General features: G+C 40.2%; 1 protein-coding gene across 1 annotated transcript in view; it reads left to right on the forward strand.

The window, feature by feature from the left end:
- CEP120 (centrosomal protein 120) overlaps positions 1-10285 on the forward strand; it is a 37324-nt gene extending 27039 nt beyond the window's left edge. The window contains exons 19-20 of the mRNA XM_083403807.1: positions 8852-8997; positions 9630-10285. Of these exons, the coding sequence (XP_083259933.1) occupies positions 8852-8997; positions 9630-9888 (405 nt within the window). The 3' untranslated portion in view covers positions 9889-10285. The remainder of the gene's footprint in view (positions 1-8851; positions 8998-9629) is intronic.
- Positions 10286-14261: the final 3976 nt, after the last annotated feature.

Raw genomic sequence — 14261 nt, forward strand, 5'->3', positions numbered from 1 at the left:
ATCTTAATTGATGATTTCCCTACAAATCCCTGCATTATTTGAAGCACCCGCAGCCTGCCTTCAGATATGGACCCGGTTCTCTGGATCACGGTCAGAGGCTGTGTTACTGTTTTTGATGTTCTAGGGTTGGCTATAAGCAGGAGTGGGCAACCTTTTTGGTTCATGGGCCGAATTTGACAGCTGGGCGGGAGCTGTCTACCTGTCAGTCACCTGACTTCAGAAATGATTTGGGAGGCTGCTTTGAAGTCCCAAAGTTGGGATTTCAAAGCACATAGCAGGCAACAAGAAAGTCAACCGATGAAATGAAGTGTTGTTGTCGTTTAAATTAGCACCTTGCTGCTTGCTATGTGCTTTGGAAGTTCAGTCAAACTGAGCAGGTTTGGTTGCTCTCCCACACACCCGGACCAAGCAGGATTGCCCTCCTTTTGCTGATGTGAGGTGAGAGAAATCTTGCTTAGTGCTGGGTTTGAGTATGTGAGAGTGATCTTGCAGGTAGGTTTCGCATGCACCTGGACCAAGCCGTGTCCCCCTTCTTGGGGAATGGGTAATCCTGCTTAGCACTGGATTTCTGCTTTATCAATGCTTCAAACAGCTGGTTGTCAGGCACTTTGGAAGCCACGCAAGGGGGCTTTAGTGAAGCCCTGTCCTTTTGACCTAGCACCGCCCTTATTCATATGACATCTGGAGTAGAGTGGGCAGGTGTCATTTGCCCAAACCGTCCTCATATGCCAAATGAGAAAGCCTAGCAGGCAAAGACTGACCCATGGACTGGAGCTTCCCCACCCCTGTTTCTTGAAAATAAAATAAAAAAGGTTTCCCGAAAAACGTGATGAGGCCATTTCCAAAAGTTAACAAATGCCTGAATGAAAACTTAGATTATACTTCTCAGTGCTTTTCCCCTTTGAAATAAGACTGTTAAAGCTTGTTTAGAACACGTCAAACATTTAACCTTCCTTTGTGCATCTGTGCTAAAGCTAAACTGAAACCCTTTTAAATGAACTGGTCGAAAGAATCCTCCATTGTGTTTTGACTATAAAATTATAAATTTAGAGGCCTTGAGGAATGTTAAGTCTGCTTAAGTTCTGATGATTTGTGTTATTTTTTGTTTAAGTTGGATTAATACCATGTTAATTTCACATTGGTTCTGGTGAATAGCTATGGGGTTGTAATTTGTGCCAGAAACTTGTCACACCAGAGCTCTCTGGAGAACTATACACAACATTTATGTTGTGAGAATTAGACGCAAAAAGCCGTATCTTGGATTGTTAATAAATGTTAATGACAAAACCCAGCTGGCAAGCCTTTGGAAAGGCGATCAAATGCTTTGTGGCCATTGCCAGAGAAGTGTTTAAACAGATTTCCATTAATCAAAAATAGAAAGTATAGTCAAGCTGTGAATTATAGAATCATGTAAAGCATTCAAGTATTTAGCATAATGCCCCTTTATTCCATGCGATCTTAGTTTAAATATTAGCCCTCTCTGTTCCTTTTACTCAGAGCAGGTAACAGTCCTCTTTCAATGCAAAATAGCAAATATAGAAATGCACAAATACAATCCGTATACTCTGAAGTTAGTTATTAAAACACAATATAGTAACAGTGTGTTATTTCTGGAATCACCTAGTGATTAATAAAAATGGTGGTCAACTAAATATGCGATGGAGAAAGGCTTTTCTGTTCTTTTTTTGTGGTGATGGGAAAGACTCGTACACTGTGCTACGTAAGAGCTGTACGAATGAAGATGATGAGGATCTCAAAATATCTGGGGGCAAAAATATTGCCCCAATATTTTTTGTGCTAACACAAGGGGATTTCCCTATGCTCCTAATCTCGCTGTTCCCAGATCTTCTCCAGAGTGTTAGAAGAACCCACAGAACAGATTTAGGGGAATACAGGGGAGGACAGGGAGAGGATGTTGCAATGCACAAAGATAAATCCTTATGCTAACAGAACATTCACCTTGGTGCTACGTTGAATATAACCCATGCTTCCCATGGTCCTAGGTTTGGAGGAAAGAAAGCACAGCCAGTAAGAGAACTGTTACACATGGAGAGAGGAGTCTCATGGCAAGAAGATCTGTTTGTTCTTCCCATTCTCCTCCCTCTGATCAGAGACATGGCGCTTTCTTAGCATGTCCTCCCTTAATACTTAATCCCTGACAGTTGCATAGAAGGAATGCAGCTGCTCTATTCTGCATTAAACCCATAGCCGGGGAATGGATGGAAGCTGGCCATAGGGCACTGGAATGCAGGATATTCTGACCCACATGTGAAAGTTACCTACAACAGGGATAAAATAGGAAGGCAGGCTAGTGGTTGCATCCCTTCTTCCAGTCCCCCGTGGCCCAACTTCTAATACCTTAGCCAAAAGGCTGTGGCTCTTAAAGGGCCAGCTCCTTGGGCTGCAGACAAGCATTCTGCCTTTTCTTGGCCTCTTGCCTGGCTCATTCCCTGTGCCATTGGGCAAGTGTAAAGGTAAAGGAACCCCTGACCATTAGGTCCAGTTGTGGCCGACTCTGGGGTCGTGGCACTCATCTCGCTTTACTGGCCGAGGGAGCTGGCGTACAGCTTCCGGGTCATGTGGCCAGCATGACTAAGCCGCTTCTGGCGAACCAGAGCAGCGCACAGAAACGCCGTTTACCTTCCTGCCAGAGTGGTACCTATTTATCTACTTGCACTTGACGTGCTTTCAAACTGCTAGGTTGGCAGGAGCAGGGACCGAGCAACAGGAGCTCACCCCGTCGCGGGGATTCGAACCACCGACCTTCTGATCGGCAAGTCCTAGGCTCTGTGGTTTAACCCACAGCGCCACCCGCATCCCTATGTGAGGTGGACATACTTGCAAAAAGTTAAGCCAAATAATCACTTTGTTAGTTGCTAAGGTGCCACAAGACTCATTGCTTTCTTTGCTGCAACAGACTAATGAAACTGTAATGTACATCCTTAGATGAGCACCAAAGTCCACTGCTATTTTGTGCCCTAGGCAAACTCTTGAGTCCTATCCCCCTCTTCACTCTGCACATTCTCAGAGGAAGTGTGTTTTCTGTTTGCCCCGCTTCCTCCAGGAGCTGAGGGCTACCTCAAATTAAGTGAGGGTGGGGGACATCCAGGCAGGAGACCCCCCCCCCCACCATGGCACCTCTAAGACATGTCCTCTGAAAGACCCCCGCCTTGTTTTCCTGCAACCTCCAAGCACCCTAAAAATTTTGCCTCCATAGGCAGCTGTGTAGTTTGCCTAGTGATAAGACTGGCTTTGCCAAAGTCTGCCTAAAGTCAAAACTTTATGAGGGAATTTCAGAAGTCGAAAGAGAGCAAATACATATTTTGATATACCGATTTATATTTTAGCTTGAATTTTTGACAGTAAGATTACCAATGCTTGTAAATCTGAGAAGTCCAAAATTGGAGAACTGTAGCAATGTTGCAATGCAGTTGTAACTAGAAAGAATGTTGCAATTCAGCTTTTGGTGATTACAAAGGGATCTGTCTGGATTTCGAATGTTTCTGTAAAAACTCAAAAGTATGTGCATTTGAGATAAGTGGTTATTAGAGAGTTTAAGTCTTACCATTTTTGTACTCTGTGTGGATTTGTTCGCAGCAAAACTAGTGCATTTGTTTTAAACAAACACAGACTTTATTGGCTGACACTGGCTCTATCTTGTCCAGCCTCCTGCTTATCCTCTCAAGGTAATTAATGTGATTAATTTACAAGTAATTTAGCCAAGGAGAGGATGTAAATCTTTGCTTTAAAAAACAGTTAGAAGTCCGATCCTCGGTTAAAAACTGTGTCTTGAAACCATCCAGACCCTCCTACTGAGTTGTCAGCTCTGGGTTATTTTCAGAAAACTGGAGTTGAGTTCCTTCGCTTCAGTCGTACGTTTTTTCCCACAGACTTGCTTGGTATGTACAAGTGGGAGAGTGAATTGTAGCCGCTATTTAGCCATTGTTTAGTCTAGTGTGTGTATGTCTACATCTTCCCTCTGGATTTATAAGCTGCTATGACAAAATAAAGATTGTTCTCCTTTGATTGAGGAGCCTCTTAGCTATAGCACCTGGCAGAATGCAAGGGTTATTTTGTAGATTGATTTAAAAAAAATTAGTGATTTACTAATTTTTTAATATTGGTGATTTACTATTTTTTTTTACTTTTGTTGCTGTTGTAGAACTTAGAAGCCAAGAGTTTAGACAGTATTGATTTGTTTATTGGGAGTAGCATAGAATCATGGATTTGTAGAGTTAGAAGGGACCCCTGTCTGGTCCAATGCCATGCCCTGAAGAAATCACAGTTAAAAAACAACAACCTGATAGATGGCCATTCAAACTCTGCTTAAAAACATCCAATGAAGGAGACTCCATCAGCTTCGAAGGTAGTCCATTCCACTGTTGAACAGCTCTCACCATGTTCATACGGAGTCTCCTTGTAATTTGACATTAAGGATTACAAAGTTCCCTTTCTATGTTAAGTATTTTTTGTCAGTGGCTGCTATTGGGAAATAATTCCTTGCCCTCTGAGATTTTCTTCTGCGCTGGACATGAGAGAGTTGTGATCAACAACTCCAGTATCTTGGTTGTGCCTTCCTCCTGGGAAATGCAGACACAGAACTCAACTTCTTCGCATGCCAACAGTTCTTCCCACTCTTCAGAACTGCTATAAAATGATGAGAGTAGTTTTTAGCTTTTGCATCTGAAAATAGAAGAAAAGATCATAAATTTCAGCTCTTCATGAGGTGGATATTAGTGGATATTAGTAAGGAAAATGATTCTCAGTGAAGGATTTTATGTGCCTCTCCAAAGAATGTAGATAAGTATACTTAGACTATATAGGTGTTTGGTTTGTGAACAGCAATCTACCCTTGCTATTCAGATATAACAGACTCCAGAGAACCTAGAGCAGTAGATAAATATTTTCTATCAATATGTGGTTAACATAATCAAGGTAATTACTTACTAATGGGATCATTGAAATTGCTCTCAAGGGGTCATTAGACACACACACTCTGTGCTGGGACTGTATGGAAGTAAACTATTACAACCCACTTTTTGTATTTCTGTAGCTCTAAATATAGTATGAGGTTGCTGAAGGATGACTTGATTATTGTAGTTGTCTAGACTTGTGAAATCCAAGCTGCTTGAAGCTTAAGTGATCTGAGGATTAATTCAATAATACATTGCAGGTGATGTCAGGATGCCCCTGTTTACTGCTTTGCTAGTACCCTGGAAACAGTGGTTCCTTATAGACATTCATGCTAGCTAGCTAGACATACAGTTTGCTGTGTTATATATTGGTTTTATGGTTCCCTTTTGTAGGACTCACAGCTGTCCATGGAGGCGCAGGTCAATTCTATATGCAGGGCAGCTGTCTACCAACTCCATCTGGTACGCTGGCTGAGACCCTACCTGCCCGTGGACTGTCTCGCCAGAGTGGTGCATGCTCTAGTTATCTCCCGCTTGGACTACTGCAATGTGCTCTACGTGGGGCTACCTTTGAACGTGACTCGGAAACTACAACTAATCCAGAATGCGGCAGCTAGACTGGTGACTGGGGGCGGCCGCCAAGACCACATAACACTGGTCTTGAAAGACCTACATTGGCTCCCAGTACGTTTCCGAGCACAATTCAAAGTGCTGGTGTTGACCTTTAAAGCCCTAAATGGCCTCGGCTCAGTATACCTGAAGGAGCGTCTCCACCCCCATCGTTCTGCCCGGACGCTGAGGTCCAGCGCCGAGGGCCTTCTGGCGGTTCCCTCATTGCGAGAAGCAAAGCTACAGGGAACCAGGCAGAGGGCCTTCTCGGTAGTGGCGCCCGCCCTGTGGAACGCCCTCCCATCAGATGTCAAAGCGATAAATAACTACCTGACATTTAGAAGACATCTTAAGGCAGCCCTGTTCAGGGAAGTTTTTAATCTGTGATATTTTACTGTATTTTTTGTTTCTATGGAAGCCGCCCAGAGTGGCTGGAGAGGCCCAGCCAGATGGGCGGGGTACAAATAATAAATTATTATTATTATTATTATAGGCTACCTTGAAAACCTAGAATAATAAAATTAGGGCTTTTTCTTTTTCTTTTAAATTTTTCTTTTAAAAAAGACAGGAAATTCACAACATAAAAGGACATCTAATAGTTTATACTGAAAGGCCTGGGGAAAGTGCTCCACAACCAGGGTGCCACAACAGAGGAGGCTCTTCCCCTGAAATCCAGTGTCTGCATCGCAGAAGATTCAGGGATTAGATGAAGGGCCTCTGTGAATTATCCTATAACTTGGACATGTAGAAGAAGGCAGTCCTTAGGGTACATAGATCCCAAACAGTTTTATTTAATGTTATTTATTCAAATTATACAAATATTTATATACCACTGTGTCATAAAGATACATTGCAGCAGTTTACGGCAATATAAAGCATGAAACCGAGCAATGAAATCATTAAAAAAGATCAAAGATACTTGAGGGCAAGGAGAACTGTACAACTTGCATGAAGCAGACAAGAATGTTTAAAGATTAATTTCAGATGGCATGCTTTTCAGTAATCTTACATAGCCATTACAGCAAAACACTGGTGCTACATTCCATGGAAGTCCATTGTATGAGGCTGAGGTATCTGAAAGAAGTTTGAATGAAGCAGATCCCATTTCAATACCAAACATGGATAAAGAATCTTTTCTATCTCAAATTTGACTGGCAAACAGTTCATTTTTTTTACAAGCCTCTGAGCTAATCATCATAAATCATGTGTTTCAAATCATCATAAATCTTGTGCGTTAGACATAGGACTGTAGTATGAGAATCATTCTCAAACTATGAAGCATGTAAAATATTTGAAACAAAAAATTACTTGGTGCTCTCACAAGAATGTTTATATGTACCTTGTGTCGTGGCTTGGACACCTGTCATGATTTCTACATGGGTTCTGTGAAAATTACCTTAGGCTTTATACAGCATAGTAAATGCTCTATTTTTCTCATTAGTGTTTGACATGTGCATAGAAACTGGTTCAGAAAACAAGTTACTAGTTGTCTTGGTTGTGGAGAATTAAGATTTTTAACCACCTTTTAGTGTCAAATAAATGTGGTTTCTAACATACTAATTCCCAATATAAAACCAATACAAGTTTAAAATTATTAAACATCATAAAATGCAGTTCACTAACTCAAACAATAATATTGTGTTTAGCCCTGTAACAATAGTAAAATTGGAATTATAAAATGGAGTAGTCTCATATATTCAGCTACCCAATATGATCCTCATTCAAGCTGGATTTTGTTAACCTTCCAGCGGTTTGACTTCACTTGCAAAGGCTCACTCCTCCATTGTCTCCCGACAACAAGGTATCTTTAAAGAAAACATAGGAACTGGAGTCTAGTGATCCATGTTTTTCTCAAAAAAGACACCTTCTCTAATTGATTTACAGAAAACTAGCCTATATCAAGCTACTAACTACATTTAATCGAAACATCTCCTTTAGGTTTGCCATCTTTGCCTCAACTCGGCACCATAATAGCACATAGGGCCCTTCAACTACTCATCAAAGCTTGAGTCAGTAATCTTATCAAATTGGCTTTCGATAGGACAAAATAATAGATTTACAGAGCGGTTCTACTTTGATGAGAAGGCGAGAATCTGTGACAAAGTAAATGCCATATCTAAGCCTTGCTGGACTTGAGTTGGCTAGGACAGAAGGTGAAAGGGGGCTTCTCTCTCAATAATACCAGTGCTCTTGTTTCATTGGGTTTTTTCCCCAGTCTTCCTCCCATTAGTTCCTCTAGGGCTGGCATATTCCCCCCTCCTTATGCACCCTTGTGTCATCAGATCACGGATTGGAGAGGTTGAGTAGCCATGTTGTTTTCTGTGACCTCAACATGAGACATCCAAATGTCTCTCTCTTTGCATACGGATGGGGAGATGCATGCACAGACTAAAAGATTTTTCCCCCTTTCTCATTTAGGACTTAGGTTGGTAGGGGACAGGATATAAGTCAAAGCTTTTTTCTAACTTAATGGTGTTTAATATACACACTTAGTACAACTGAAACTGTGTTGAGTGTGCTCCTTCTATGGAGAGGCAGTGATGGGGTCTTATGAGTACAGCGTAGTCTACTGGATATCCCCCACCCCCGCTATTAATGTGTGTTACCGTAATCTTAAATTTCTCTCCAACTATATCAGACTGTGTCATTGTTGGAAAGTCCAGAAGGCACTTGTAATCACTTTCCAGTTTTGATAGCAACGAGAGACCATTTGAAAATATGATATAAGCCTCTGTTTACAGTCAAGATGATCCAGCTTGCTTTCAATATTTTCTGTCTCCTTTTTTAAAACAAAGCACTGACTATTATCTTATGTATATCTGTCCTAGTTTAATGTGATTGCTTTAAAGTTTCATTTGTGGGCTATCAGCAGAGCTGCATCATGCACAGCTAATCTAGTGTGGAGGTTCGCATATTATTGCTTAAATTTGGTATTTATTTTATTCCTCACCGTTGTCAGTCTTAGTGGATACAACTTAGTTGACCCTTCAGTAAAACTGCTCTGGTGCTTCAGTCATTCGTAATGACCTACTGCCTTTTCCTACTTATTGAGCAAGATTTGCTGATGCTTCCTTGATGCATATTATTTCTATGCTGCTTCCAAACTGGAAATGTCATATATCGAGTTGCAGTGCATTTACTCAATTTGATCTTTGTCTAATGCCTGTAAACTACCTCTATAGGAAAGTTACCCCGCAGCAATATTTTCCCTGCGTTTGAGAGAAAGACAAAGAGATCTCAATCCACACAAACTAGGTAAACTGTAAAAAAATAAAATAAATGTGTACATCTGTGGGAGATTAAATGTAGATGGCTTGGCTTTTCCTTAGCGTGAGCAAGAGAGTGCCATGGCCCGCCTTAAAAAACAGCAGCAGGAGCTTGAGCACATGAGACTTCGGTATCTGGCAGCAGAAAACAACGAATTGGGGAAGGCGCAACGGCAAGAGCTAGAGGATATCAGAAATGAACTGAACAGGTATTGTACCATTTGTTGGATTTTTACTTCTGCTGCTGAATAGGTGAAGGTTCAGCTAAGTCAAATTTAATTGGCTGTCAGTCCAGTAAAGGAACACAGCTTTCTGTCCCTTAGGTAATATTTGCCCATTTATAAAATATAACAGTCTTGTATTATAGGAAATCTATGCCAAAGGCCACCAGACCCAGTTTTTTATCTTGACTGTAGCTATTACAGCAAGCTTTTCTTTTTTACCTCTTGTTCTAAGCAAACCTGTTTGCTGCATAAAAAGACACATTAATGGTGCCTGCTGTCAGCTCCCTAGCGAGCATAACACTTTATATTTTAAATGGCTCAGTACTTCCTGTACCTTTTGACCTTGTGTCTTCTACGTGTTTTCAAACAGTTTAATTCTTGTTAAAAATCACTCAAAAACATAGGCACTGGGTCAAAAAATATTCTTGTCTTCCAGCAGTAGGCTTATGCAACAAAGTAAGCACGATGGCTCTTCTCGTTGGATAATCAGATTTGTTTCTTTTCTGTTCAGTTTGCTTTTCATTTCCATTAATTTTAGTGGGCCATTTGGTTCTCAAAATACAGGTGATCAGGATGCAAAACGCATCTGCTGAATTCACTTTGATTTTCCTCCTTAGATTAAAACAGGAAGAAGAAGACAAAAAGCAGTCGCCAGATCCCCAAGAGGTTTTGGGGTTGCAGATGCAAAATTCTCACATGCGGCAAGTAGATGAGAGTTTAGATGACTACCTTGCACGCCTGATAGAGGAGAGGGATACCTTGCTGAGGACAGGAGTGTATAGCCACGAAGACCACATTGTGAATGAGCTCGATCGCCAGATCAGCGAGGTGCTCACCAAAAGAAGCAGAAGCAAGTACCCAAACTTGCAGAACTGATTTTTGTTTTTCAGTAAAGTAAAGCATGGCTCGGGTCTCTGCAGAGACCCTGATCCCGAAGGACTTGTGTGTATGCTCTGCTTTGTCTTCCAAGACTTAACCGCGACCCTATTCTACTATCTGAGGTCTTTGAGAGAAGAGTATCAGTTGAATTTTTGACCATTTATATGTGTTTGTATATATTTAAATATTTCACTTTTTTATAGGCGATTGAACATTCTACGTCTCTCTCCCTGCCCCAGTTGTCTAACTTGTTTTATTTATAGAATCATTTTTAACTCCAGTTCTACATTTCTGTATAGCATTTTTGATTATGTGTTTGATAGGTATCTTGCCTGCTTGCTTTTTAATAAAATTATATCAAAGCACAATTTCAATAAAATTGCACAAGGAAAAAGGGCCTGCAATTATCATTTTTTAAATCTAGCTTTCATTGTGCTGTGTCACCTTGGAGACTATGTTCAACAAAGTATAGATCATTTTAAATAAACCACTAAAATTGCCGTTCATTTGGTCAAATATTTAACCATGTATGATGAAACTTTCTGAGTACATATTTTCAGTTGAAATGCATGATGCTTATTAATGACACAGGAGTGTGGTCCGTCATGCACTGGTGCGTATCTCACCAGCTTACTTTGTACAGCTCTGAAGTTAATGGGTGGAAGAGCACCGCAGAGATGTTTGGTAGGTCTGTGCCCAAGATCTTAAGCATCTGTGTCTGTTCCAATGCACATCTGTCAAAGCAAAGTCTACTGTTAAATAACAGTAGACACAGTTAACAGACATGTTAGCCCTTTGATAATGTAATATTTCTCTACATCAATATTATATCGATGCAGGAAAATTTGTACATTTTTAATTGCACAAAGGGTTGTGTGGGCGATTTGTGATTGGAAAGCTGCTACTGCTGCTGCATGTATGGGTTTTCTCATCCATGTACCTCCAGTAGGAAAGAAACACCCTGCGATTAGGTTATTATCCACACATAGAATCATAGAATTGTAGAGTTGGAAGGGACCCTGGGGTCATCTAGTCCAGCCTCCTACAATGCAGGAATATATGCAATTGTTCCGTATGGGAATCGAACTTGCAACCTTGGCGTTATCAGCACCACGCTCTTAACCAACCAAGCTATTGAAGAATTGGACATCTATCTATATGGAGATTCTACTTGATTCGAGAAAGAACAGTGTATGCATCAATCCGTAAATATATTGATGAATCATTTAAGATACTCCCCCCTTTTTTTAAAAAAGCAGCTTAAAAGTGATGTACCGTATATACTCGAGTATAAGCCGACCCGAATATAAGCCAAGGCACCTAATCTTAGCACAAAAAACTGGGAAAACTTATTGACTTGAGTATAAGCCGGTTCACCACACAACAAACCTAGTGGTGGCGGCAGCGGCGAAGGAAGAATAAGCAGCCCGAAAGGGCTGCTTTCGGGCTGCTCTTTCCTCCACCGGCGCTGCCTGCCTGCCTCACTCGAGTAAAAGCTATGGGGGGCTTTTTCAGCATTAAAAATGTGCTGAAAAAGTCGATTTATACTCGAGTATATACATAAACATTTATATTTCTTCAAGAAGTAGATAGCTTTCTGTCAGCTCTAAATCTGAAAATAAATGATACATCAAAATAGAGCAATTATTAAGGGTTAATAATTTGTTATTAATTTTTTTTATGTTGTGATGACAATAAATCGAGTTAAGCTCAAAAAAGTATATTCTGGGAAACATATTTAATTGCTCCAATTCAGCATATGAGAAATGACTCGTGGAAAGCAGCTTTGACATTGATTCAAGATTAGTGCATGTAATAAGCTGTTCAGATTTTGCTTGTTGAAGTGCCCATATCTGACAACAAACAAACAAAAACCAGCAACACAATTCTTCTATTGGGAAAATTCTCTCCACTTCTCAGTTGTTTGTATTAGAGACTATATATTGACTTGTCTCTAATGCAGGACTGTATAAGGTTTGTAGCTGTGCAACAAGTGCAAAGTAATTAATGTGAAGTAAATTTCCTTACTATCTTAATCTTTCAAAAGACCAAGATGAGTGGGCGGGAAGTTTGTTGATTTGAAAATAATAATAATAATAATAATAATAATAATAATAATAATAATAATAAAATATATACCCCACCCATCTGGCTGGGTTTCCCCAGCCACTCTGGGAGGCTTCCAACAAAAGATTAAAAATACATTAAAACATCAGTAGAGTGGAATGTGGAAATACATTAAATAAAGTAATGTGGAAATACATTAAAACATCAGTACAGTGGTACCTCAGGTTAAGAACTTAATTCGTTCTGGAGGTTTGTTCTTAACCTGAAACTGCTCTTAACCTGAAGCACCACTTTAGCTAATGGGGCCTCCTGCTGCCGCCGCTGTGCAATTTCTGAGGTAAACTTCAGAAGTTTCCTGAGGTAAACTTCTTAACCTGAGGTACTATTTCCGGGTTAGCAGAGTCTGTAACCCTGAAGCGTCTGTAACCTGAAGTGTCTGTAACCCGAGGTACCACTGTAATGAAAAACTTGCCTAAACATTATACAATATTAATTGTATGTTTATTAAAATGCATACTAGGAACCAAGAGACTGTTGTTTGTGGCAGGAAAGCAAACCGGAGAGACTTCAGTCCCCTCACTATTTACAGCTACCGCCTCCCTCCTGCCAGCTACTCGTATCTTCTGAGGCTCTCACCATAGCTGTCAACTTTTCCCTTTTTTAAAGGGAAATTCCCTTATTCCAAAGAGGATTCCTCGCAAGAAAAGGGAAAAGTTGACAGCTATGGCTCTCACCATCAGGCAAGCCAGCCCCAGCTGCTGAGAGCCACAGTGTGCCTTTTACACCTGCAGCCAAGCTACATCTTCTGGCTGCAGCAACATCCATAAAACAGAGGCAATTTTGGAAGATGCACAGGTGAAGATATTTAGAAGTCGGAGAATGGACACAGCTGTGGATTCTGAGTTGTAGTTCAGGAGCATTGCATTTTGTCTTAAAGGCACAGAAGAGAAGTTGGTCCAAACTGATCCCCCCCCAAAAAAAATAATTAAAAAAGTAACACAGATTTTTATTACAGCAAGTCTTATGTGTGCCTTTTAAAAAATTAAATAATGACATTCTAGCACTGGGAATAATTAATGTCTGCTAAAGCAAAAAAATAACTTGCAAATATTAATTATGGCTGCTTTAGTGCTTCACTAACATGTGACCAGAGGAAATGCCAGATAAATCTGGAATATTCTTTTACAAGAGTGTTAAATTCTGCCAAGCCAAAATAGCTGGTCGTAAACTCGGTTTGCTGTTGCCTTTCAAACACTAGAGGGGGCCTTAACATTAAATAATGGCAGTTTTTTTAAAAGTCTGAAGGTGTTTTAATTAAATTCATATTCAAAGGTAAGATATGTAGTGTATATTTTTTAAATATATATATATAATCCCCTTTGTTTACAAAAGTCAGTTATGACCAACTTCTCTTCTGTGCTTTTAAGACAAAATGCAAAGCTCCTAAACTACAAATAATCATCCACAGCTGTGTCCATTCTCCTACTTCTAAATATATCCACCTGTGTATCTTCCAAACACATCTACCACCCAGTTCCAAACTTTGACCTCTCTACCTTGAATCTCCTACAGAGAAGGAACGGAAGCTGGGACCAGCCTGTCTTCTCTGCCTCCTCCCTGCAACAGGTGAGGCATAAAGAAAATCTTTAATAGAAAGTATTTAAATAATAATTTTAAAAACTGATCCTCTTAGGGGATGTGAACTGGTCTTATCCAGGGAAGGGGGAATCGCTATGTATTTTGGGTGAAAATGTTTGGCAATTGCTGGCATGCTTTTGCTAATGGTGGAGAGTTTTGACACGGCACAGTAGCAGTAGTGACTGCTAGCATTCGTAATTATGGTTGTTTTCTTCCTTTGTGTTTGTGTTATCCCAAAAGTAGATATTATTGTTATGACTTCTACATTGTTGAAAATATGTTGGCGATACCTGTTACATTCTGGGCAACCGAACAGCATTGAAATGGAGGAAACGATTTTGTCATGAGACACAAACACACAAATACACACATATGCACATTTCGATTTTTATCTCCATTGCAAGCGACCAAACTCATACGTGCATGAAGATGCGAAGCAGGCCAAGAAAAATCCTTGTTGTATAAACAGGAGCAACAATATCTATTTTAGCAAATAAATTGTATTTCAAGACATTGGAACTGGGAATAGTTGCAGGAAAAAATGTTGCTCTGGTAAACAAGACTATCTTACAGCATATATATTTGTGATGGCTCTGGGGAGAGATCTGAGTAGTTTCTGCCTTGGGTTTAATTTTTATTTGTTTTAGTAACATCTGTACTGTACT

Source organism: Podarcis tiliguerta (genome assembly GCF_965153285.1).
Source record: "Podarcis tiliguerta genome assembly, chromosome: 11".
NCBI classification, from domain to species: domain Eukaryota; kingdom Metazoa; phylum Chordata; class Lepidosauria; order Squamata; family Lacertidae; genus Podarcis; species Podarcis tiliguerta.